The sequence below is a fragment of the Tauraco erythrolophus genome, chromosome 12 (genome assembly GCF_009769465.1).
Source record: "Tauraco erythrolophus isolate bTauEry1 chromosome 12, bTauEry1.pri, whole genome shotgun sequence".
Taxonomy (NCBI): domain Eukaryota; kingdom Metazoa; phylum Chordata; class Aves; order Musophagiformes; family Musophagidae; genus Tauraco; species Tauraco erythrolophus.
Window position 1 is genome coordinate 18,278,868 of NC_141476.1, and position 27,444 is coordinate 18,306,311.

Here is a 27,444-nt window from a genome sequence, read left to right on the forward strand (position 1 = left end):
CAGGACACAGACTAATGAGCTGGAGCTTGTGTGCCAATGTCCACATGGCATGTCACTGCTTGGTTATAAAAGGTGACGTGCTAGGGGAGAGCCTGCACCAAAGTCAGGAAATCATCCTTTAACTCAGCTGGGCAGGAGATGCCCCAGAGGAAAACCCCGAAGCAGGCAGTCGGCTCTCAGCTAAGGCACAAAGACTCTTCATAATTTTTAAGTGTGTTTCCAAATCTGCAGTCAAATCCTACACCTTCCCTCTTTTTTGCTACAATAAACTTTATCTTAGAATGTAATCTAGTAATAAAAATGGTTTTAAAGTGATCTGACAAGCACTAGAAACCCCATTTCTTTTAGAGTGACAACTCTATTTACAGCAGCACAAACATACACTCTGGTTTATATTCCACATGCACTCCAGGGCCTCAAGATTTGGGATATATCCTTTCCATCCACTTGCAAGAATCAATTTCAGCTGTGAAAAGAAGTTCCTCAGCAGACAGAAGGTAGGAAGAAAGAGTGCTTTAACGTTGGGGTCTCTGCACATCTCCCAGGACAGGGGCACAGAGGGACGAGCAGCCTTCCCTCTTCTTTTCATGGCTGCCTTGCTGCACTTGAGCAACCCTCCCAGCTCCAGCGACCACCATCCAGCAAGCCCCATGTGCCAAGCCTGAATAGGCCAGAGTGCTGCTGTGGCTTAGGGGAGGCGCAAAACAGTGGGGCAGCATCACGCAGGGAGATCTAAAGCTGAACTCTCTCAGAAGGGCGCATTTCACATTTTCAGCTAAAAAAATTCACATTCAAAGCCTGAAGTGGCCAGGGAACAACAGTGTCAAACCCAAGCAGAGAAAGGAGCTCTGAGCTCCAGGGAGATGTTACTGCAGTAACCACACATGAAGGACACCTTGGAGCTAAAGTGTCAGAACTCAATTAGGAACCACATCTCTTGTTCCTGGGCATATCAAAGACAAAGTACGATCTCTCCAGGCCTCAGTTTCCCAATGTGTAAAGCTGGAGCTGTCAAATACATCTATCCTAAGGGAATTCATCACCTACTGGAATGCGCTCGGAAAGTCAAACTACCACCACCTTGAAGTTGGCTTCTCTGCTTCCACACTCATTCAAAAGCAAGGTTGGTTACCTCCTCTTTCCTATCACGGTTTCCCACTGCCCCTCAATGTTGCAAAGCTCAACGTCTTCTCCTGTAATCTTATCCGACTGCCCAATTACAGGCACACCAGCAGAAACATCTTCATTTGTGTGAGTGGAGAGTGAGGCACGGCTAAGATGAGCAACGGGATTGGCACAGACCAGCTTTTTCTCCCTATATAATTAGCCGATATAAAAGCTGTGCCATCTACTGGCGTGCACCATGAAACACTGCTCCCAGTACAACTCCAATAAAGTTGTTGCTACAGCAGCTCTCTGTGTAGAGCTGAGGTGGGATTTCAACTCGCGCCTTTCACAGCAGCAGCACACAAATGGCAAAAGCTCATTTTGCAGTGTCAAAGTTGGGGCAAACGGCCACAGACATGCAGCAGTGCCAGCGCTCGTGGGAGCCCTGTGCTGGCATCCCAGTCTGGAAGGGTGGTCAGCCCCAGCCTGGAAGGGTGGTTCAGCCCCAGCCCTTACAATCCCCCACTTGCTAAGAAATCACCAACTCTACTTAAAGGATTGGTTTTTAATTTTCATGCCTGCAGAAAAAAACCCAAACAACCCACCATTTAAAACTAGCTTCAATTCCCATTATTACGTTTATAAAGTTTTGGGAGGACATTTTGGCAGCCGCAAATACCGAGCTACGGCCGGCAGCCCTGCACCGTGCTGAGAAAACTGGAGCTGTCACTTCCATCAAACCTGGTACTTCAACAGCCTTTACCACCATGCTCCTGGGCCACTTTCAGGGACATGGCATATCTGAAACAGTGGAAGAGGGACAGAAAGCAAGGGCGTAAAGCAGAAGCACCAGCCCAGCAAACAGGGCACTCTGGCAGGGCAGGCAGAGACTCACAAAGCCCAGGCTGGGTTACGGATGTGCTCCGGTGCCCTCGCGGGCACTGCTGCAGCCCAGCTCCCTGCTCACCAAGCCGCTCCTGCTGCTGGCTCCCCCAGCAAACCCAGCTCCAGCCCTGCACATCCCAGTTCAGCCGGCTGCTCCACAAGCACCACCGGGCAGGCAGGCGCGCGGTTAAACGTTTCTGCTTGCATCTGTTTCATCTTGCTTTCGCTTCAGATCGTGCCTGTGAACGCTGACAGATTTCTCATCACACGGCTGTATTAAGCTGCTTTTTAATTGCATTTTGAGGGACACAAAGGCCAGCAGGCAGAGGGGCGCTTGATTTTTCCAAGGAGTGTTATTTTAATTATAGTGGCAGGAAAAGGTTTTCATTAATCCCCTGCAAGCAGACAGCTTCCATGCAGCATGGGCTGCTGGGACGGCCCGTCCAGAGGACCCGGACAATTTGAGCACTGTTTGCTGGAATGCCACGGGCTCCCAACAACTCCTCTTTGGCACCAAACTTGCATTAAATTGATATAATCTCTTTAATGTTATCTCTGGCTCTTTGTCACAATTGTATGTGCCATTTACATTCTTGTCGCCTTTTTTTTTTTTATGAAGATTTGCTAGATCCTTATCACAGATATTTCCTACATTGTTGTAGTGTCACTCAAATGTTTAATGGACATCAGCTGCTCTGGGAATATATAACAGCTCCCTGCTGTGGGGTAGGGTTGGATGCTGATGGGTTTCAGGCTCATGCCGTTAAAGCTGCAGCAGATGCCAAGTAAAGCTACGTGGAACAGAAAGCACGGTCCCCGCTAGACACCACGCTACAAGACAGAGAGTACGCCTGCGTGCCAGCTCGTGTACAACAGCACAGCACCACTCGCCCAGAGCCAAGCTAAACGCTTATTATGCAAACAAACCATCTTCACGCGAGCCTCCTGCTCTTCACCTGCAGCTATCCCCGCTATTCAAGTCACAGGACTCTGGCGCAGAGACCTACCAAGATGAACTGTGCCAAAGCTGATTTGCGTTCTGTGGGCTGCAGAAATGAGACTTGCCAAATCCACTTTCTTTAGGAAAAGGCGGTGGGATTTGAAGAGAGGTTTTGAGACAAAAAAGCTTCATGCAAGTCCATTAACCTGCAGGACCAAGCCTCCACCCCCTCAATCATTAGAGTCTTTAACATCGCTACTTGTCCATAAACAGAGCTATACAAATAATTGATTTTTAGTTCAACTAGGGGATGAAACCCTTAAAAAAAAAAAACAATCCTCATTCTACCTGAATTGAATTCAAAATGATTCAGTTTTTCTTCCCAGGTAAATTATTCCCATTCAATGTAAGAGCCTTCCATCCCAGATGATGCATCTCAAACATTCAGGGGGAAAAACATGAGAGGAGAGAATAAATTGGTGGGAGCCTTTTCTGCCCAAGATCTCGGGCTTTGGAGAGCTCTTCAAGGATACACAGCAGCACAGAGGGCAGGGACCGAAATCCCACGGACTGAGAGCAGATCCATAAGCACAGAGGTACACACTCCCTGCAAAACTACAGGCAACCCCAGGGAAATAAAGATCCTCCACTCACCCTTGCTCACCACACAGATTACTCAAAAAGCCATAGAACAGGGTGCAGAAGTGACTCTAGCTACCAAACTGCCATGGAAATGTGTTTTCTCACACCAAAACTAACCAAGGAAATTCAAATAAATCCATTTTTCAATGACATGGTTTCTTTTATTTTGCTATCATTGCAAACATTTCTTCCCAACCATGTTTAAAGGTTGTTTTATAAAGAATTAAATGGCAATTCTCTTCCCTAGCACCGATTCCCCTGAGACCTCCTCCTCTATTGCATCCCTCACCATGTTTATATCTATATCTATCTATACAGACAGATCAGTAAGTCTTACCCATCTTCTTTTACCCTTTCAACCATCCCCAACGGCATCCCCTTAGCGCACAGAATAAGGCAGCCCCGCCACACCTCTGGAGCTCGAGAAGGTAAGGATCAACCTGACAGATCCAAGTTTTGAGACAGCCAAGAACTACAACTGCGGCACATCCCTTGCCAACAGTAATGGCTTTAAGGTACCTCCGCCTCTGCAGAAAGCACTGCTGGACAAACCAGGAAAAACTGAAAAACAATATGCAAACTGCTGTCAAATACACAGCACAGTTTTAGGAAGGGAAGTAAAACACCCTTTAAGCACAATTCATCTCTCGCTTCACTCGGTCTTGCAGGTCGCTGGATTGCTCACACCATAGCGTGCAGAGCGCAGAAAGACCAGGCACGCACAGCGATTAAACCCTCAAAGAAAGGTTAGTTCCCATTACAAAGAGTTCGTAGTCTTCCTCCCTGTGCATGCAAACCAGCCCGGCAGCGCTCAGAGGGCGGGCATGAGGGCAAGCTTCACGCAGGCTAAAAGCTCAGCTAAAGCTCCTGGCGCTGCTGCGCGAGCTGAGACCACGACCCTCCGCCCCGGACACAACGCCGGGATGGCAGCACGCTGCAGCTGCCTTCGGGGTGCCTGCCTCGGGGTGAGCACAGCGCACAGCACCTGCCAAAGGGAAGATGCTTGGGGAGCAGGGAGGAATCCATAAGCCTAAAATAAATCCCTGGGTAAAGGCATTGGGTGCAGAACTAAGTGGTACAGAGCCGGAGCGTGAGAACCAGTGTTAAGTTCCCTTCCTGGCTGGCAACTAGCTGCCAGGGTAAGGGATCAGAGCGACATTACAGATTTCAGGAAGGGAAAAGTCAGGGAACTATTTATTTGCACAGGAAAAGTAAGAAAACTTGACTCTGGGTTGGAGAGCTTTACTAAGAGACATCAGCTTGTTTGCAGAACTGGTTCTGCCTCTTCTTTTGCTCCAGACCCTGGGAGGGCATCTCAAAAACACCCCAAAGAGGTCTCTTCTCTCAACTGCAACCACCCAAACTTCTTACAGCAAATACCCACAAACAGCAGCCTTTATCTGCCAAGGGCAAGAGAGGACAAAAGTTTCTTCATTCGTTCTTTGCCAACAGCCAGGGAAGCCCACAGTGCCCGCAGGCTGACAGCATGTGTACAGGGCTAGAGACCTGCTACGGAGACTTACTGAATATTTTAACAGGTGGGGACCATCACTTTTCACTCCCCCGTCCGTGATTCCAGATACATTTGCCATGCTGAGTGCAGACCTCACAGGGGTTCCCCCAAACAATATCATCCCAGGAGCCCTCCAGCGGTGCCGGGGGAGGCAGCAGCAGGAGCCCCTGCGTCCTCACAAACCTCTGCAGTCGCAGAGTCCACCAAGCAGCTTACAAAGTTGTAAAGCCCATCAGGCTGGGCTGCTGCCAAGCGTTCATGGGAGAAGAAAGGGAAACGTTCAACATAATCTGCATGAAAGCGCAGGAAGCTCTAAATCGTGTTAGTGCTATTAAGCAAGCCGGTTACACTGCTCGGCAAACTGGCCCAATACAGTTTTGATAGACTTCTTACAAACATCTGATTGTCCCTGATTAGATTAGACAATAAACCCCCATCCGGGTGCGCGGGCATTGTTCGGCTCCCCTCTGCAATCTGTAAATTAGAATTCCAGACCTGGGAGATTGGATTCAAATTGGATTACTGGAGCAGGTCCAGAGCAAGAACAATCGTGAGGCAGGAGAAGACACATACACACAAAGGAACAAATAAATAAATAAATATAAGGGGACAGTCAGCCAGGATTTGATTAGGAGCGAATTAAAAATAGAATTAAAAACAAAAGCCACCAACCAGCAATTAGCAAAGAAGCGGGAAGAGGGAAGGATTTGTCACTATGAATTAACAAAGCACAGAGATCACACCTTTAAATGCTTTGTCTTTCAGCACGCGCAAGGTTTGATGCTGGTTGCGGTTCTTCCATCACGAATGCAAGAGCTCCTGTCTGTGGCCGTGTGGCTGGAACAGGGCAGTGAAGCCCCACATCCTACCAAAACCACAGTCTGCATCTGAGTTCACTTGAACTACGTTTATTCCTTCTTTCCTCCCCCATTTTGCTGCTTGGGTGAGACAGGTAATGTGTCCCTTAGCTTGGACACTGGTCTGGGACCCAGCAGGCCAGGGTGTGACCACTGGTGGCCACTCAGCATGCCCAGAAGTCCCCCATCAGGTAAAATCCAGGTCTGTATCGCACTGCAGCAGGAAAACGCACCGCATGCCACCCCCCAGCCCGAACCCCTGATGCACTGCGGCTCAGGAGGGTCTCTCTCTCCTGTCCTGGGTCCCCTCTAGTCAAACACACCAACGACTTGGCCAACGAGTGCCTGCAAGAACTTGCTCCAGAAAGCTCAGCAGGGCAGCGAGATGGCAGTGGGACCTTGCACTGCCAGCAGCCCAGGAGAAATCCAGTACAACCCTGGGCTGAATGCTGACCCCCTTCGCTGCCTGCCCTGAAGACCACACACCACCAAGACCAGAGGACAGCAACACCCCCACCAGCAAAGGAGGGAGGAGAAAGACAACGTGCCTGCTCTGCTGATTTCCCACCAGCTCACACTGCGACAGAGGTCAGTGCCTCCGCCGCCAAGGGAGGAGGGAGTGGGGAGATGCTCCAAACTGGGCTGAGAGATGCTTTGCTGCATGCCAATTTTTGCAACTCTTTAGACAAGTGAAATCTTTTATTGTCTCTATCAGGGAGCAGAAAAGCTGATAAAGACTCCCTTCACCACGTACCTGCAAGGGAAATCTCAGGGCTATCAGAATTGTTAAAAGGATAAACCTGTCCAATTAAATCGCCTCTGCACTCTTGATATATGCTTGTGCCAGACGTAAATGGTGCTTGGAACTTGTCCCAGCTGAACAGTAATGCACTGAGCATTCAACCGGGACTAAATGCACAACGGCCTCAGCTCCTGCCTCCCGCGATGCCCTCGCTGACCAGCTCTCGCCCCCAAGAAGGCGGCTTGGTAAGTACTTTGTGGTAATGCACCCAATTCCCACCTCGCCTTCCATCAGAGGATCCTAAAGCATCGCCAGGTACCAACTGCATCATCACATCGGAAGGAATATGCAAGGCAAAAATGCCAGTTAAGTGGGAAAATCCAAAACCGAGGGTAGGGGGTGGAAACCAGAGACAAAACTGAGAGATTTGCTTCAGGCAGTAAGAAAACCTAAGCCTCACTCATCTCCAGACCCACCACCGTGCAGCAAATCCCCGCTCTTCCAGCCACCTTCCCTCAGGATCGGAGGCAAAAGAAGATGGGAACGCCCCAAGCCGTGTTCATCCAGGTTTCATAGCCACAAGAAACCCAGCTAGATGTCCCTGCAGTGTGCTTTCAAAACACAGAAAATCCCCAGAGTCTTGTCCTTCATATTCATTTTTCTGCCAAAAGAAAATGTCTAATTCCAAGGATAGGTTTTCCTACTTTTGTTACAGGAAAATCTGAAAGTCTTCAGTGAAATATATTGTGAGCTCCCACACCTTTAGCTGAGGGAACAGGAGCCTTGAACTCTCCTACCAAACCCCTCCTTTTCCCCAAATGCTCATCCCACACTGGAGCTAAATACATAGCAACAGAAATACGCAGTTAAATTCCACAACAACAGAAAAAACAAACCCCACAAACTTTTCTCTAAACTACTAATAAATGCTGTTAGTTCTCTCATCACCAGAGTCATGCAAGGTGCACCCAACCTACTACATACACACCCCTCTTTGTAAAATACACGTGTAATACACACATAAAGTCTCTGAGACATGAAACGCTGCTTTGCTGTGCTTCTGCTCAATGTGTCGTATTCAACACTTGCTGCACAGGGCTGAGGTCCATCAGAAATATAACAAACTTCACCTTAAGCCAAAAGATTTTGCTGGTGATGTACGATATGCAAAACTAAAACAGGTCTTTGGAAAAAATACCAGCCCAACCATGCCACCAGCATCCCATGGTGGCAATGCCAGAGCCCAGGGACATTCATACCACGTTTTATGGACAGGGAGGTCTCTTTTTAGAGATGAGGGAAGACCACCAGTGCAGACAGCAGTATTTAGGTCGGTCACAGTGTATAAATAGCTCACTTCAGGGCATAACCCACTCAGTAAACTGTGGGATGTGCTGCTCACAGGAGGCAAAGCAAATTGTCTGTGGTTAAATATGTGAAGGATGAAGCAGTCAGCATCCAAGAGCAGCCTTCACAAGAACTGTATAAAAAGTAGAAACAAGCCTAAAACATACCCTAGGATCTAAAATTTTCATCTCTCAGCCTCCTCCTCCGTCAAATCATAACTCCCTTCTCCCCCAGTCTGCAGAGCTTCGGGAAAGGATAGACGCAGAGGCACCGCTCATGTGTTTCACCCAGTATTATAAAAGAAACAGATCTGGGGTGCCCGCAGACCTGAAGGAAGTGGGGGTTTACCCTCCTAGATCCTACACCGCAAGCAATGACCTCCTCTTGTTCCCCCCCCACCTTTTAACTGCAGAGATGCTTTTGTGGCAATAGAAGAATTTCCTGAGGCACTGGGCTTGCACAGCAGAAATGATGCAGCGACCCCTCAGCTGCTTGCACTAACTCTTTCCGAAGCCTTTCATCACCTCGGCAGCCCCTCGCCACCCTCTTGCTTTGATCCACACTGGTTGGCATTGCCAGCACAGGGGAGGAAGCTGGGCTGGGCTGCTGAGATCCCCTTGGTGGCTGCGAGCAGCTGCCAGGGCTGGGGCATCCAGGGACATGCTGTGGCAGGAAGGAGCAGCCCGGGTCTGCAGGCAGAGCACAAAGTGGAAATGGCAAACAGCACAGAGAAGGGGAGATGCCCTTGTGTTCTGGGCACATGGAGAAGACAAAGGCTGGATCTGATGGCAAGGAAGGCTCTTTCTGGTGCCTTCTATCTTTGCCGCTTCCTTTTTTTCTACAGAGAACTGGCTCATCTTTGCCAACCTCATCAAACACAGTCACTGAGGCTTTAGAGGAAGGGAAGGTCTCACCACTATGGGTGGAGAATCCTGGATAGGCTACACTGAGAGAAGAAAAGAAAGGGTAAGAGAGAAAAATGATCCTCAGGTTTAGGAATCCAGAGCCGGCAGCCGCCCCACGCCCACCCCAGGTGATGGCTTTGCCCTGACTCGCTTGGTGCTCCACCAGCAGCAAACTCCAATGGCTGGTCTCCTAAACAAGATCACCAAACAAGCCCTAGCTTGTAGGTATGTATCTCTCTGGGCACATACAAAGGCAAGGAGGGATCCGAACACACTGAGAGATCAAAGAAGAGATAGGAAATTTAAGTGAAAAAAAAAGTGGCAGAAGAATCTATTTGGCAAACAACCCACCTGTTGAATTCTAGTCTCAGATGATGTCGACCCACAAGCCAGCCAGCTGTGATTCCCAGCACAACGAAAACACAACAGGGATTTGTAGTCACCTGGCAACCTGCCACCTGATTCCTTTCCACACGTGAAGGAAGATGTCTGTCTTAGCCCTAACAAGGGCAAGCTCATGAGCACGGACAAGAGCAGCCCCTTAAACTTCTACCCAGTCAGGAACACACCTACTGTTTCCTTACACCTCACCTGTGGGGAGATGTCTGAAACTTCCCCACAATACAATACACTGCATAAATTTAATAAATAATAATAGATTTAATAAATTTCCTTCAGGAGTTACTCCACCTTAGCAGTACCTTTTACTTCTATTTCAAAGGACAGTAGCTGTACTTTTGGTATTGGAGATCATCTCTTTTACCTCCCCTCCTGCTGAAGCTTGGCAATAAAAGGCAGCTGGAACTACAGAGTCCAAAGGAGACTGCGAGAGCAGGCTTGAGGCAATGAAATCATCACGGAGAAGGGACATTGGAGTATGCTGGGGAAAAACGCAGTTAGTGGTTATAAAATTCCATATCAAATAGAGGCTGCTGTGTGGGACACAAGGTAAAAGTTCCCCAGGAACCAGCTGTAGATGCTCTTCTCTGGTGCCAGCTGTAATAGGTGGGGATTGCAAAAAGATCTTCCTACGAATTTTTCTGTCCTATGATGAGACTGCCATCAGATATGATGGTCTGGAGCAAAAAGGGAGGGACAGCACCAAATAACCAGCCTCTTGTAGATGACTTATTTTAGGAAGCAATTACCCTCTTTGCTGCACACCTCTGCTCTGCACTCCTCCAAGCAGCATGTGTGAAGTCAGAGTGTCCTGCTAGTGCCAGACCCGTGCCACAGCGCTGCACCATGGCTGTCGGAGCCAGACAGCCGAGTCTGCTTTCCCTGTGCTTGATTCCTGCTTCTTAAAAATGCAACACACAAGGCAAGAAACTATGTATTATTGATAAGTGCTCTGCACACAGTTTGACTTTAATAGACACATTAATATTTTCACTTAAAAAAAAGAGAGAAAAACAGGCTCTTTAGCGGCTGGACTGAATCACCACCTAATCAGAACTGCACTCTTGAAGCGTGCGTCCATCATGTGTGCCCAAAGGCTGGCCAGCACCTTCCTACAAAGCCTCACCAAAGCACAGGCAATATCCCTTCTCTCTCCAGTAGCAAAGGAGATGGGGAGGCGTCTTTCAGTAGAGTGAGTACATGAGTGCTGCGGCAATTCGTACTTCAAGGACAGGATCCATTTCTCCCTCCTCACCTGCCCTCGCTGATACATGGAGTCCCACCTGACTCAGATGCTGAAAAATATATTTCAAGAAGTCATCATCACTCTTGTGAGTCATGAGAGAAGGGGAGGAAATGACTCCAGGAGAGATGATTCAACTAAGGGGAGGGTTGAGACAGAAGAAAACACAAGCTGGAGAGTGGAAGAAGCTGTGAGAGCCCCACTGCTTTGAAGGAGCTTAGCACAACATGGAAGAAATTCACAAGATCCAATTTCTCCTCCTCCCATCAACTTCCCCATTTCCAGATTTTGTTGTCAGTACCACCAATCCAAGATGCCAAGAATTTACATGCAAGCTGGAGGTAAGAGACTGCTCCATCCGGTGACTGCGCTTTGAAAGAGGCCTCTTGAAGGGACTAACTCAGGTCAATGGATCATTGTTTCCACTACCATAAAACAGCACCACGTGCTAATTATCTAACCAGTGCTGCCAGAATCACTCCCTGCATCGGGTCCAGCATCAGGCGAGCCCTTAACAGCACACCAACCGATCCTGCCCAAAAACCCAACAAAAAGGAAGTCAAAGTGGAAGACAAACGAGGTTATTTGTACCACAGGCAGCAGTTCTACTCTTGACCTAGCACCAGGTGCACAAACTCTTTGCAAGTCTGTATGAGTCAGAGCAAAGGGTAAGAGAAAACACGGCAACTGATCAGCTGAAATTCAAATGGCACAGCGGAAACCACCCAGCAGTCTCACCGTGTAACCCAGTGTTATTACCCTGCCCATCCCACAGGAGCCATACGTAGTCCAGGTGAATATCAAGTTTGCAATTAATTTCTCTCACTCGTGTCTTCTTCCAGCATCTACAGGCAGTGCACAGCTTTGGATCGTTTAATAGATGATATATGTTCACACACACACACAAACTACGCAAACACATATATAAGCACGTGTTAAGAAAAGAACTGATCTCCCTGTTCTTTACTTCTGCACACTCAAATGCAGCGGTGACAATGTCCACCTGTTCGGTCACACTTCAGCTCCTTTCATTCAAGCTAAAACACTTGGTGTGACTCCCAAGTAAGTTTGATCTTTACCTCCCAAACTCAAAAACTGAACACATAACAATCTTCTCCACCTAAATGCCTACAGTTACCACATTTATCAGTTACTATGGACAACCCCATGCCATCCCATCAGTCAAGCTGGCCTTCAACCACATTTGACTCAGATCCTATTAGGTCTTGAGACTCCCCCGGCCTACATAGGTGTCTTGCGATTCCTCCTGCCTACCTTCTTTGAGCTACTTGTTCTTACTCAACTGTGGAGATACATCACTTCCAAACTCTCACTGCCTTATTTACCCCTCAGTAATTCCAACACTTTTTCCCTCACCATGGTACTTTTTCCTGTGCTCCCATTCCTGCCAATCAGGCCGAAGAGTGAACAAGTTTTTTTTGCTATAGTCCTTATGGGGACACAACAGCTATGCTACCTGCTCTGAGCCTTTCCCTTGTCTATCCTGCTTGCTACAGTAAGGTATTTGAGAGGACACTACAGCTCCTGGAAGTGAAACTCTTACATGGCTTCAACATCCTTCTGCAGCGGAGAGGGTATCTCCATCTCTCCAGGAAGGCAATTATTTGTCTCTGCCCTGGTAGCAGAGAACGCGGTAGCAGAGCACAGCCCCACCGCTGCCTTGTTACAGCCACCGCCAGGTTTTACTGAGCTGACACCATGAGCAGGTTACCTCACTCCACTACAGAGAAAATGAATTCGTTTTAAAGAGAGTGCTACAAAATAGGACAATAGATTGGAAACGTACACAGGCGCCCATGAGGGCAACTCACACACGCAGTCAATCACAGGATTCAAGTACCAGGCGCTACCTCAAACGTTTCAGCGCATCCTCTCCTAAACAGGAAAAATAATCTACTTGTCTGAAACACTTCCAGGAGTTATTCAGGGACAGTGAAGTACCTTTGTTCCTGCTCACCACACCCTCAGTTAAATGACTGGGTCAAATTTGCTGTCACTTGTATTCTTGTGGCAGCACCTTCAAGCATCCACATGATGGTGGGAGGAGATAAAAAGGAAGAAGATACCTACAGTAGATCCTCACATGATTCGTCCTCATCTCACATCCCAGACATTCTCCATATGAATCTGTGCAACTGCAGGATGCAGTTCCCAGAGAAGGTCACACAACCATAGAAATTATTTTGAAGGTGAGATCATAATGCTACGCCAGCATCAACTCCCTTTAAACTGAACGTATCAGACAAAGGCTCATCACACAGGCCCATCACCTTACCTTTAAAGCACGGACTTTCTTGGCCAAGAGGCTCTCGATGTCCCCTGCGACCTTCTCCACCAACTTCCTGGGCACGTTCTCCTTGACTTCAAACAAGTTTCTATTCTCATTGTAGATCTAAGAAGGGAAACGAGAGAGAGAAAGACAGTCAATATTAGAGAGAAGTACAGCAGTCTTCCCACAGAAAAGCTGATCCTCTAACACAGAAGAATTTTAGCAACATGGATAGGTAACAGTATCAGCTTTGGAAACGAGAGGAACAAAGGAGGAAAGGCTTTGCAACATGAAAAAAAAATGCATTTGACCTGCTGCCCACACCATTGGCTTTGCAGCTGCCTTCCTCTGTGCTTGCAGGCTATGAGCATCCTCCTTCTCCCTCAAAAGCTGAGCTGCCCACCACACTGCTCACACTCCCCACCTCTGTGAGCTAAACCAGCAGCACAGGCAGAGCCACCACGCTTCCTCCTGCGCTCTCCCTCACCCAAACACATCCCTAAAGCCCAGTGACCCACCACATTCCTCCTCAAGGCCACTCCCTGGGTTTTGCAATTGCAACACCAATGCCTGCCCCCGGCCCCCTGTGCACTGCCTGCAGGGTTCGTTAGGTGTGGAGCCTGGCAGCACGGGTGCAGGCAGGGCAGCCCCGGGCACAGGCAACAGTGGGTACCAGGAATGGCAGCAAGGGGGTCACATGAAGTAGGATAAAACCTGGTCTCTAAGCAAGCCATAGTAAAGTGGCACCCTCAGGAACTCAGTATTTCTACAGCCAGTCTAGAATTTAGCCAGGCTGTGGTGGGGAAAGGCACAGATCCATACTGGGATTAACCTAAAGGCCAGATGCAATTATCTACATTTTAATGTTTGAACTCAAAGCGTGCAGCTATGTCCCGTCACATCGCACAACTGCGGAAGACAATGCCAGGACAGGGAAGAGATGTCAGCATCAGCACTGCCACAAGAAGGACTCAGTCCTACCACCAGACTTCGCAGCCACCAAGCCCTCAGTCACTTCCTCAGATCATTTTCTGACTTGTTAACTCAGCCTGTCTGCAAACTCAGGTGCAACCAACACAGGGTAAAAGAGAAGAGCTTCTTACAGTCATCTGAGTTTAGGAAAAAGAAATAAAACTATCCTCATGCTTTATCTTTTCTTAAATAAGATATGTGAAGAAAACCACACGGCAAACAGGACTGTGCTCTCTGAATCCTCAGGCTACTTGCAAATACCTGCAATTCCAGACATGAAGACATCTGGCAGCACAAAACGCTCCAAGGCGAGCTGCACCTCCCCAAGGAGGTAGCTGACTCCGTGTTTAACTGCCATTTCCATGCTAAGCGTTTCTGGCACCTACCTGAGCCTGCACGATCCTCGGGAGCTGAATCATTGCTTCCCATGGGACAAAACCCCCTCTTTGCTGGAGCTTTGTTAGAGGTGAAACACTCTGCCTGTGGCTGCTGGTTCGTTGCAGACCTGACCAGGACAACAAAGGAAGAGGCCAGGCGGTGGAGAAGCCATTTCTCATGAATCATCTGGCTGCCTCTGCCCTGATCTGCCCTGGGTCTCGGAACAGCACCAAACACAAACAGCAAATAACCAGCTTCCACAAGATAAACATATACCTCAGAAATGCCCATGTTTCATCCCGTGCTGGCAGCATGAAGGCGGGAGTAAGGAGAGCCTTGGCCAGAGACACTCACCAGGCTGATACCACCACAACTGCTTCTCTTGGTGGATCCCGCAAAAATAAAGGTACGGGCAGGCAGGTGCCCAGGATCCAGACAGCAGCAGATCGCACAGGTCAAGAACAGGATGAAACCTTCCTGATATGTTGGGAAACTACTTACTCCCCCCTTTTCTTTTCCAGATGTTAATGAGCTGGAGCAGGAAGCTACTCTGCTCCTGAAAGGCAGCTGGCGATGAATTCCAGAGCCTGAGCCAAGACCCACCCCCCACCACGGCCTGCCCTTTCCTTTTGTGGTTAAACAAAGCGGTTTCTGAGGTTGAAGCCACATGAGTACACTTGGAGACTACAAGTTTGCTCCTTTGGCTTTGCACGGTCCCTCCAGCCCTATCAGGTTAATATTCAGGCTTCAACTTTGCTTTCTGCAGCTCTCACTGGGCTCTCTGCTTTGTCTGACCTCCTCCTTTCTTCCACGCCACTAGGAAATTCCTGATAGCACGCCTCTGCCAGCAGCCCTGTGTCCAAGTACACCATTATTCCCTCCTAGCTCTACTCCACACAACTGTTGATTTTACTTTTTTTTTTCCCAGGAAAGCCCCAAGGAATGCAGATAACCTGCCCTGGTTGTCTGGATGGTAACCCACCTCGCCTCTATCAGTGGGGTAGCACATAAAAGGCTCAGACCCGCAAGTTTCTGGAGAAAACAGTATTTCTGTGAATTTTCTTGGCTACTGACGCACAAGAGCACGGCCCATGAGCCAAGAGCAGAGATGCAGCACGCCAAACATCTGCAATCATTGTTTGGCTCCTCCATCCCTAAGAAACATGTGGAGCATGGCTCCAGTGCCCTCCCTGAGGCTTTGTTCTCATGGGCTCCAGACCTACCAGTCTCCAAGGAAGGTAACTCCACACATTAAGCTTTCAGCCAACCTGATTCCAAGGGCTTCACGCAAATCGTTTTGGTCCCAAAACACCCATACTTCACATCAATTCAGCAACTGCTGTCTTATTAGCAGTGATCATCATGTGAGCTCAGTGAATCCAGAGAGGATGCTTTAGTAAGAGAACACATTTTAGAGGCATTCTCAGACTCCAGCAGAAATGATTTCTAGGTGCTCTTCACATCAGAGCTCCATCACAGCCCGAGCTTCAGACCCAAAAGCATATACTGCCAATAGTAAAGCATCCTGCACCAGAGAAAAATGCCACGTATCAGCACAGAAAGGGTTAAAGCAAGGAAAGCTTGACACAAAGCAATATTCTCTCATACTCTTGTTTTTCCTTTGGTAAGGAACAGCATAACAAACCCATGCGTTTGGAAGGCGCTCGCTACCTCCAGCTGAGCAGCGGCAATTAGGAAAGCAAAGAGGAGCAATCTTCAAGGAGGAAGCTCTGGGTAAGGAGGGTGTCCTGACATTAATATTTTCCTATTATGAAACAGAAAATTGGCTCCTGTCAGTTACGGACAGAAACGGTGCCTGTCCACGAGGGAGGAAAAAACCAGAAAAGGAAACCAGGAGATGTTCCTCCAGCCCCCTCTGCAGCTGCAGAGCTCCGCAGTCGTCTTGGCTGAACAGTTCATCGGTGTTAATTAGAACAATCCAGCATGAATTAACAGCGACCATACGAGCACAAGAACGTTTCAGACAGGCAGGGCAATGAATGGTAGTGCTCCAGGCAATTAAGATAGCTTCATGCTCTCCATTGTAGCGTTTTGCTTTGGGTTGTTCAGAAATTGGCTGGGTTTTACTTATCTAAGGTGACACTTCCCATATTGGGTTTTTCCTTGAGCTGCATCAGAAGGTGAATTTGCTGGCAAAAGAGATCTCAAACATTCCTCAGCGATGGCAAAAGCCCTTAGTTTTGTCCAGATTAGAAAGTCATTCTCACTGAAGTTCCTGTGATCTGGTGCTCTGGGACCCAAGTTTGAAACGTGTAACAGCAGTGACCTCGGAGTCAAGAAAACGCTGCTTCCGATTCCACGTAGGTCCGCTCACACGCAGCCGCACTGGCACCCGCGGGGAGAAGAGGGGTGTGGGTTATGTGCTCTTGGTAGACTAGGTTTTACTTTGCAAGTATAAACTGCAAATCTCATTAAAAAGCCTAGGAAGGGCTGAAGCTGGATGCAGTAGCCAAAAGATCCAGGCATGGCAGTGGAAAGAAGAGTCCAGGAATGGATACTGAGAATGAATTAGTAAGTGGCAAAAGCGAAGAGGAAATATTAACACAGGCAAAACAACAGAAAGTATTGAGAAGAAATAAAAAAAAAATTTAAAAAATAGTGGTGGCAGGTGGGGGGGAGAAAAATCAAACAGCTCAACACAACCTGCAACATGAAATATTTCATCCCAAGTACTTCTAAACATGTTGCAATTATAAACAGCTGAGAAAATTATCTAAACCAGCAGAGAAGTGCTAAGTAGCCTTACTGAAAAGCAGAGCTGGTAACACAACCAATTGCCAATACACGTTCACAGCAGCAACTGCCTAACCGGAGAGGCAGATCCGATACTGCCTCAGAACATCCATTCTCCAAATTCACTTGTTTGCCTTGCTCCTAACGCACAACAAATGATGCTCATCTCTGCTGTCAATTCCCTCTGCGCCTATATATCCAGGGGCTGTCAGGGTTCACAGAAAGCATCTGCCACTTCCCAATTCCCATGAGAGCACCCTGCACCACGCAGTTGGGCAGCCTGAGAAGGAACAGAAAAGGGTGCAGAAACCCCCCTGGGTGCAGAAATCACTGCTTGATGAGCTGCCACAACAGGACCCAGCACCTTCCCATGTGTCAAGGTATCTGATGATAAAATATGAAGGAAAACAACAAACTCCGAGGGAGCTCCCTGTATACCCCATCAGCACATGTGCCTTTGGGCACCACTAGAAAGCAAAAACGGTCTCATCAGCCCCAGCCGTGCTGTTTCCCACGGGCACTGGCCACCCCTGTGCAGTGGCAGGGCCAGTCTCCAGCTTCCTTGGCCAGGACAAGAGAGAGGACACTGATGGGAGGGCTGGGATGGTGGGGTACACAAGCGATCCAAACCAGACTCCTTTTCCTTCCCTCTCCCCCCAGCTCCATTCCACATCCCCCAAAAAGCCCTTCCCCAAAATCAAGTTGCCAGAGGGGCAGCACTCTGCTGTGCTTGCACAGCATCATCTCCGTGCTGAGACTCCCTCTCCACCCCACTCAACAACCAAATATTTCAATCCTACCACAGCAGCTGGTGACCCCAGCAGCTCTCAGCCCCTCTGGGCCAGGACACAGGCTGTACCCACAGCTCAAACCCCAGCTGGGGTTTGCTCAGGGCCCTGCAGCACCCCAGCTCCTGCTGCAAAGGTGTCTGGTCTGGGGAACAGTCACCTTCCACAAATAATTCCCCACCCCCCCACCCCCCCCCCATATGAATCCAACAGAGCCTGTTTGTAGAGCTGCAGTGCAAACACCAGCGTTTAATCACAGCACAAACCTGGCACGTTTGCAAAAGAGTAAAGTCCCATGTACAGCAGCAGAGCGGGCTGCCTCCCTGCTCCCGCAGCATCGCACCGCAGCGCAGGGGTGCTCCGGGTGATGGAGGCCAAGGACCAAATCCCACCTGTACAGACACAACAGCTTTGCACACCTGAGGTGACCTGTCACGCCTCAGAGATGCAACTGTGCCATGGCATGTCCTACAAAGGCCATGTACCGGGAAAATAAAAGTTTTTTCCCACCTGGCATTATTATGGGGGTCAGAGAAGGTACCTCTGTTCAGGGAGATACTTCAAGCTCCCACAGCCAGGCCTGTGCTGATCAGCTTCATACAGTGACCCAGATACAGTCTCTGCAAAGGGAATCAGCTGGTACAACAGATACTGCAGCAGGATACCTGCCCTTAGAGGTGTCGCTTGCTCAGACACTTGTTTAGTGCTTCTCCTGCAGCTTCGGGATCTGTTGGTCTCCACCAGACAAGCAGCAGCCTGGCTCATTTAGAGTCTCATCGCACCTACGGTGGGTCCTGCCATTTGCCCGTGGCTCAGGGTATCACTGAAGAGGAACAGGGGGAACCCTTCAGCAGACTCGCCTGTGCCTTGGGTACACACAGCAGATTCCTCTGACTAAGAGAGAACCTAGAGAAGAATCGCCCAGTAACATAAATGACCAGCAAGAGCACCGTGATAAGGTCCAGGCCGAGCAAGGAGCACTGTGGCTGGGTAGCAGGAGGAAAAGGAGTGCAAAATTCCCAAGATCCTGCTGAAGATGGAGACTGCTGACGGCCACAGGCAGAGAGCAGAGACAGCACGATTCCCATCTTGCCCCTCTTCCCTGCTGCATCTACTGTTGTTAAATTTCATCGTCTGGTGCTTATAGTTCTTGCAATGACGGCAATCATTGTGGTGTCTATATTACACGAGGAGGATGTCAGCCTTGGCGCAGCGTCAGGGATAATCAAGCAGGCAGTGATAAGAGCGACAGTGGCCTCGCCGACAGCCCGCCAGGACTACCAGTGCTGCCTCGACCGCGTTGTACAGAGCAGGTCACACACCACTGCAGGGACAATGGGGACAGGAATCAGAAGAGGGCACGGGGATGGTCTTCGGGGGAAGCGGCCACCAGCCAGGAAGGTGCTAGATCCCAGTTTGTGTTGCCGAGGAGTCAGAAGCGGGGAAGGCAAAGGGAAGCAGCCGCAGGTGAGCAGCGGTGCCGCAATCCAGCAAGGGCTTTGCAAATTTACCCCACACCAACTCCCAGAGCCAGCACTGCAGATGCCACCAGCCCCGAGGACACGGCTCTGAGCTGGGCCCCAAGCCCTGGCGCCCACCGCAGCCCCCCCTGCCCCTTGCCGCAACCTCTGCCTTGTCCTCCGCATGAGCTGCGGCTCCTGCAGCCTGCGGATGCGCTCCGGCAGGCGCAGGAGGCGAACAGCTTGACATTTACTAACCCCGTCTCCCTCTCTTCCTCGCACAGTGCCGCTTCCCTGCTGCGCTCCTTCCTTCCACCTACCTAAAAAAGTAATAAAATGCAAGCACCCTCCAAGCAGCTCTTCACAGCTCTCCTGCAGAAGCAGGACAGGGAAATGTGCAGTTTAGCTGCTCCTCAGGGACAGTCAGCTATAATTGAAGCAAACAAACCACAGGACTAAGGTCTCCTTCCCTCACTGAAGAGCCTGCTAAAAGACAGCAGTACCAGCGAGGACATCAGGGACGAGAAGGAAGGCAGCCCACTCCACCAGGGACGTGGTGGCAGCTGCTCCCTGTCCTGCCCCATCTGGCACCAGCACCCATGTCTCCCATCCTCTATGGCTGGCACCGGCTGGATTTCTGCTCGCTCAACCCAGGATCACGAGCCTCTACGGCTGAGACTTCAGGCCTGCCAGCCCTGAAGCAGACCTGAGACCGCTACGCGTAATTTAGCAACTAGACAGGGATAAAGGGCTATGCACAGTTAGCCTGGATTATAGAAAACCTCTCCTGGCCTAGAAAGCTGCTTTTAGCCTTCAGCAGCCCAAAAGCTTGTACAGAGAGCTCTTAGAGCAACAGACCTGCCTGGGTGTCTGCAGAGACCGAATCTTCTGCAAGGTAATTCAGTACCACACAACTTCAAACTCAGTCGTCTTCTTTCAGATAAAGTGCTGTAAAAATAAATCATCACACAGTTGAAAACGTAGGGTCTCAACCAGGGAGGGAGCTCTGCCCAGGCACTCCTCCGCACACCCACAGCCGCCTGGATGGTGCGGGATCTGTTGCCAGGTCGGGACACAAGCCCACCAGAGCCTGCTAGGCTGATGTACAAGAGGGAGAGAACAGCTACAGCATCTCAGAAAAACACCCAAATGCATTCAGAGATCACGTGTTCTCTAAAAAATACCCTTCTAGAGTAAAACAGAAACAAAACCAAAAAAACAACCTGATTCTTGACTCTGGCTGCTTTCTTGGTTATATGGGACATAACAAGAAAAGCCTTAGTAAGGAAAACACGGTATTTACAAAAGGTACTTCAACTGCTTTCCTTCAGATACATGCAGAAGAGTTTAACCAGTTTAAGTCATGTCTATACAGAACAGCCGTACTTCAGATAAGCATCATTAAAGCTGCACCTACAACACCCTAGGATGTACTGCACCTGGAATACCCTAGGAGGGATGGTGTCACAGATAAAGATGTACTATTCTGCTATATTTCAGCTCTATACCATTTCTATCAGAGTCAGTGCCTCTGTGCTATGGATCATACTGGGTTTACCCCATTGTCCCTAAGAGAATGAGATTATGTTGCGCTGAAGCAAGGGACAGGTCAGACCAAAAGCTGCACTGATACAGCAGTGCAAATCCTTCCGCATGAAGCTCTTCCAGAAATACATGATTGATTTATATTGGTTCCATAGAACTCAATTTCCTACTGGTTTACCTATAAGCAAGGATTAAAATCAACTTTGGAATGGATCGGCAGTTTAGCAGAAAGAGGTTAAAGTGCTATCTGAGGCAGACAGGCACACGATCTGCTGAAGCACCACACTGGACCCACCAGGACAAGCGCAGGGGTTGGGAGGAAGGAGACACCGAAGGAGGGTTCAGAGGAAGGGAATGGAGCAGGAAGCCGAGGGAGGGAGGGATGGAGAGAGGGAGAGTCTGTGCTGGGACTGATGGCTTCAGAGGGCATGTGGGTGAGATGAACAGGAGAAGATGATGAAGATGCTAAGGGAATGGTAAAGCAAGAAACTTCTCTGCTTCTCAGATGACCTCTGGACTCTGTGTGGCTGCAGCTCTGCCTTTCCCTCAGTTGCTGGACTGTTTAAAACTTTGTTTTCCTTTATTGTGCTGCTTCTTTTCCAAGGCTAAATGTTTAGGACACTGAAATTACAAAAGCTAATACACATCCAAAGCAGGATCTCACCAGACTCAGTTTCTCCAGCAGCGAGGAGGGTAAGGAAGGGACCACCTCTGCTACGAGAGGAGACTGGAAGCATTTCACCCAGTCTCTCGTGCTGAAGCACACGGACAGCCCAGGGCAGGGCCGTGGCAGCTGGGCAAAGGCTGCTCCCCATTCCCTGCAAGCGCACCCCAAGCATGCACAGCTCCCTCTGTACTGAGCCATGCGAGACTCTTGGATCCTCAGAGAGTTGACTTCAAATAAATAACCAGGCTTCTTTCCCAAAACAGCTTTATCTCCTGTGCTAGAAAAGCTGCTGCTTCTTGTAGGAAGGGCTGTGGAAAAAGGCTGTGCTGTGCAGCCTCTCACACTAAAGCTCCCAGATGTATTTTTCAAGCTTTCCTTCTAACTACACAAGAAAAAGAGTAAAAATTACCTCGCGCTGCCTTTTATTCTTATTGATGACTACTAGTGGCCAAATTCAGCTCTCAGCTGCAGTGATGCAAATTTGGGATAACTCCACTAACATGGAATTAAACTAAATCTCTTATTAGAGCCAGAGTAATTGAAATCTAGGCCAGTGTAAGTCAGCACTGTCAACGGTTACCCGTACAGTTTTCTGCAGAGTAATGATCTATTTTAAAGAAACTGAACTTTTGGAAATCGCAACTTGGCAATTCTCTTGATTTACCTTCTGATGTAGGTTTCGGGGCTTTCTCTGATCTTCAGAGATTCACATTTAGAAGCTTTTCTCCCTAATCTCAAGCACTGCAAGCATTTCTGTACATGCACAGGTGCACTAGAAGCAAGGCTGGAAGAGACCCACTCGTGCAACCCATCCCTCTGGCTGATGCAGGATCCACCTAATCTGTGCTGCTCAAAAGCTTTGCTCTTACCCACTGGTGGTGGAGAGCCCAGGCTTCCCTGGCTGATGTCCTCCAGTGTTTTCCTAGCCAGCCTGTTAGAAAGTTGTTACTTATATTTAATACAAAGTCCCCTCTGTTGTGGCATAGGCTCATAGAGTTTTGTGTTGTCCCCAGATAATATGAAGAACAGATCTATAGATAGCTTTCTTTCACGCGTTTCTAGACTCCTCCTTTATTCTGCTAGTGCATCCTGCTTCCTGAACCAGTGGGGTCCAGAAACTGAGACTTTAACAAAAATACACCACATATCTGGAGTCATATCTCCACTCATTTGTTCTTTCCCTACAAGTTAATGCTTTTCATATCCAAGTGTCTTGGTTTCAAACTACAATTAAGGTAACAATTAGGAAATGCCATTGGTAGAGCCTTCACCAGGGTGCTATTCAAAACAGTCTCCAAATTATCCAGGCATCTGTCAAAGCTGGGCACTTTTGATCAGATGCCCCAAACCAAAACTCTTGGGGAAAAAGAAAACACAGATCAGGAATGAGGTGGAGGGAAAAAAACAGAGCAACACCACAGCCCAAGTCTTGAGCGTAACAAGGCATGTGTTTTTTGATGGAAGGGCAGAGAGATAGTAAAAGAGTGCTCAGACAGGAATTGCAAGAGCAGATTCGAGGAATTCTGGGATCCCCAGTCCTGATTTGATTGCTGACGAGAGCGGGGCAGCAAGCGGCTGCAGCCTGCCCTGGAATAACAGAGCAGGACGTGAAGGTGAATAGCGATGTGCAATAGCAGAACTCTGGTGATGGGGTCTTCAACAGCATCCATCTGTGCTGTGTCTCACCTTTTCTTGTTCCTCCACCGTCCTTATCTTCACAACCTCCAAAATACAAGATTATGCCAGTGAAAAGCTGCAGCTGTCAGTCAGATGCGCCTGCTAAACCCAGCCTGCTGCTGCAGCCCCCCACTCCAGGCTATTTCCGTGCAGGATTTGCTGCCATGCAGCCTCCCAGTGCCATGCAGGTGCAGCCATCACATCCCAGCCCTGACAGTCTGCTGAGGAGCCCTTCAAATTAAAGAGAAAATACAGTGGGGACCTCTTAGCGGAGCAGTAAATCGCCCTCCCTCCCGCACCAGCCGCCTTCTCAATCAGCTGCTTGTTTGGCTGTGGCTGTGACAAACAAGCAAGGCACAGGGCTGCCCGCCGTCATCGTGGGAAGGACCAGGCATGGACTCCTCCTTGGTGGGGAGCAGAGGGTAAGCGTCCCATGGATCCACCTTTCACAGAGCCCTCGAGGTTTCCAACACATGGGTGCTCACTCTGGCTGCAGGCAGAAGCTGCTCTCTGCTGCACCATCTCCTGCCAACCTCACCAAGCACTCTCCCTCCCAAATCAGCCACCGCTTGCTTGATCAGCATTTTGAGGGGTTAACAATGATGCGGGCAAATTCTCCTCCATCAGTCCTGAATGGTGCAGCAGTGACTCACCGGGTCTTCCATCCTCTCCCTCATATCAGCCAGAGCAAGTCAGCTTCAGCCCTTGGAAGGGTGGTCCTCAATGTGAGAGAAGGACCAAAGCAAAGGAAAACACTCACCCTTTGCTAGATAGAGCTGATCCATACGACTAGCCTAGGTGACTTACCCTCTAGGAGATCTGTTACAGATTCGGGACAGGGAAGGAAGCGTAGCCTGTTTCTTTCCCTGGCAGGGCTGGACGTACAGGCCTTGCAGAAGCAGGCTGTGACTTTCTGTTCTCCATAGGGCTGAAGAGGAGACAGTAAGATGTTCTGCACTCCTAGCAGCCGATAAACTCTGCCTACGTACACTGCTAATATCACAGAAAGAGTGTCCTAGAGATAGGGAAGAACTCAGTGCCCAGGTCCCCACTGCACCCCAGGAATAGTGGGGTACAGGGAGGCACCCACAGTGTGAAAGCCAGAGCTAGGCCAGAGGGAGCCAGCACCCCCAGAGCAGCCAGAAGCTCTTGCTTGGATCTGCTCAACCACCGTCACACAACTCTGTGCACATGCTTGCACCCCAACTTGCCTTGTCGTATCCTTCTTCAGTTCTTTCCCAATCTTTGAGGGCTCTGGTCCCTATCATCCCAGCCCTTTCCCCCCGCACACCAGCACATGCTCACAAACACACAGCCAGGCTCCAGATCCAACTGTTCCTACAGGAACAGCTCCTGCTCCTCACACAGCTCTGCCTGTCCACTTCGCTGTCAGCACAAAGCTCCACACCTGCTCCCTCCCCACGACAGTGTGCGATCTTAATTAAGCTTTAGGCACAGGTAGGGAGCAATTGTCTGGCACTCACGGCTGAGAGGGGACGTGGTGTGTGTTCCCCCTTTGCCACACACACAGCACTGACCTGCCCGCATCTGAACAGTCTCACCGACCTCCCGCTTTGAAAGAATTTATTGTTCATTTTTGCAAAGTGTTGTGGAAGCCTTAGAGGAAAGGCAGCACAGGAACAGGGAGCATTAATATTCCACCAGGAGCCTCTGAGGACTGACCGCTGCATTAAAGCTACTACAAGTAGAAACAACATTCTTGTACGGCTCAAGCCAGACCCCCAGAGCACTAGCAAATTTTTATCAGTACTTTCCATCAGCATTAGGAAATACTTATGTGGCCTGTCATTACGCATCCAGAGCAATGGCCCTGCCACTCGGATCGAAGATAACATCACGAGGGGAGGGCAGGACTGAGGACGGACTCAGATCTACTCGGTGTAAGAAAAGGTTGCATCAGGCACCGTGTACGGTGAAGTATTAGCCTCCTGCTGTTCCAGCATAAAGTTAATCAGGGACAGAAATTAATCCCTCCTGACAGCATGTTGCCAATTTCTGATTTCATCCCCATTTGCTTGTAGCTTATCATCACGGGAATGGGAAACTTGTAGCACGGACAAGCCTGTCACATGCCTCCTCCTTTGGTGAAGGCTGGCACGCACCAGCCACGGGTTCACGTACGCCCAAAGCAGCACGTCCGTGCTCTGCGCACACAGGTACCCTCCCATCCATACAGATTCACCCGCCGTCACACAGGCAGACGCAGTGAAGAGTTATGCATATGCTTAAGGCAAAATATATGCCCAACCATCAGCTTTACTCCAAGACAGTGGGAGGGAGAGGGGGAAAACAAGAAGGAGAATAAAGAAATTCTCTCCCCAGAGGGATAGTGCCAGAAGAGCAAAGTGGCATTTACAAATCATAAGCATTTCCCTTCCCCACTCTCCGCTCCTTTGCCCAGAATGTTAATTAGCCTTACTCTAAACAGCAGCAGCAAAAGCAGAAACCCAAGCAGCTTCAGTTGCTTTAGAGGAAACTGGTTGGGAATTCTTTCAGACGAGACATTTCAATGCAACTGGTGAGACATCTGATGGCGACACAGCAGGTGTTTTTTAATGCCACCTTGTAACTTTCCTCCTAAAACTAGGGAGTGAGTTCTAAAAAGAAAACTATCATTTCCCAAGGCCATAGCATTCTGCCTCATGTTCCAAATGTCCAGGTTTTGTTCTGCAGCTTATTCTCCCCAAGGCCAGTGGATCACAGCTCCAGCCCCACAGTGACAGCAGCACCCCACTCGCTCCCACAGTCCAGCGCGTCACGGCGCTGCAGGCTGCTTTGCAGGGGGGTTTAGCTGATCATGTAAGAGAAACATGGGTTTGCAATCCTATTAGTGACTAATAGTGCTGGCTTGGTTTTGCATCATAAATAAAATGCAGATGATGATATAGACCACATATATCTCTGTGTGTTTGGATGATCAATATACATCCTAAAGCACCACCAAGTTTTAGCCCAAAAACTGTAGTGGGAAACATGCTTCACAATCTGCTTCTCCTTTTAGTGCCATTCCCTTTCCTACCATTTCTGTCTTCTCATCCAACTGATCAAAACTACTGTCATCATCAGAACAATCCTCTGCCTGGAGCGATCAATGCCATGTTCCCAGCACACCCAGGGCCACAGCTGACCCAGCCAGAAGGAACTTATACCTGATCTCCTGAATAACACAGGCAACAGGGCTGCTGGAATTCACTCCTGCTGAAATGAGAAACTCAACAACACCCCATGGACTGAAACAGTTGGTCTTACACATGCAGACAGCCGTTCTCAGTACTACACCCACGCGCAGCTCCACACCCGAGCTAGGCACCCAGGCCCTGTGGTGATGGGCTCCTCCTGAGCACCCACACAGTCAGTGAATGTGCTATCATCTCAGAGGGGTCCCAATACAACCCCATACCAAAACCAAAACACAAAACCAGGGCTGTCTCCTCTTGGAGAGCAGAGCGTGCGCAGCCTAGGAGCATCCTCCACAACGCGCTGCAGGATCGTTCAGCCCCATTATCTAAGAAACCAAAGAGCTGTTGTGAAACAAGTGCAAGAGGAATCGGGGGGGTGCAGACTCTGGGCCATGAAGCCATCAGGAGAGCTAAAGCGCGCTCCCAGCCACTTGCTGAGTCCATGGGAGAATTGCTCTCCTCTATCCCTCTGACAGACCCAGGCTGTAGATCACAGACCTCTGCATCACCAGCCCCTGCAACCCAGGCTCCTGCCTCAGGTGATGGGCAAACCCATGATGAAACAGGTGTTTCTCACTTCTCCTGCCTTCCTTCTGCCTTATTTTTCTAGGTCCTCTATCAGGCTGAGGAATTTCAAAAGTAAGCAGTTTTGCATGGGGCTTACTCAACAGGACATAATTGACTCTTGTTGCAAAGAATTAAGTGCTCTCAAAAGAGATGTCCATTTTTAATGCCTTTTTTATTCTTACTAATGAATTAAGCCAAGATAACACCAAGTAGTTCCCAGATGAGACTGATAGTTGAGCGGATGAGGATTTTATCAATAGATTTTTTTTCTCCTTTCTTCATACTCAACTCAGAAAAATCATAATAAGAGATACAAGCAACCAGAAATGCCTTTTCCTCCTTGAGAAAGCACAGAGTAATCTCTCCAGGAGACTCCTTTCCTAGCTACATTAGTTATTACTGCCTCTGCATGGTTTCTAGTTATGTGTGCATCTGAAGAAAAAGGGGAAAAAATGCCCGAGTTCACAAAACTCCTTTATCTCAACCTCGGGATGCTTCAGTGAACATTTGGAATGAAACGACCCATAAAGTGATTAACAGTTTATTAACTTGAAGGGCAAGCCACA

The 27,444-nt window shown here is 49.0% G+C and overlaps 1 protein-coding gene across 2 annotated transcripts in view; it reads right to left on the minus strand.

Annotated features, from left to right (window-relative positions):
- The window catches only part of CACNA2D2 (calcium voltage-gated channel auxiliary subunit alpha2delta 2), a 220,053-nt gene that overhangs the window by 120,647 nt on the left and 71,962 nt on the right, over positions 1-27,444 (minus strand). For both annotated transcript variants that reach the window (XM_086619251.1, XM_086619250.1), the window contains exon 3: positions 12,877-12,993. In XM_086619251.1, coding sequence (XP_086475377.1) covers positions 12,877-12,993 — 117 coding nt within the window. The remainder of the gene's footprint in view (positions 1-12,876; positions 12,994-27,444) is intronic.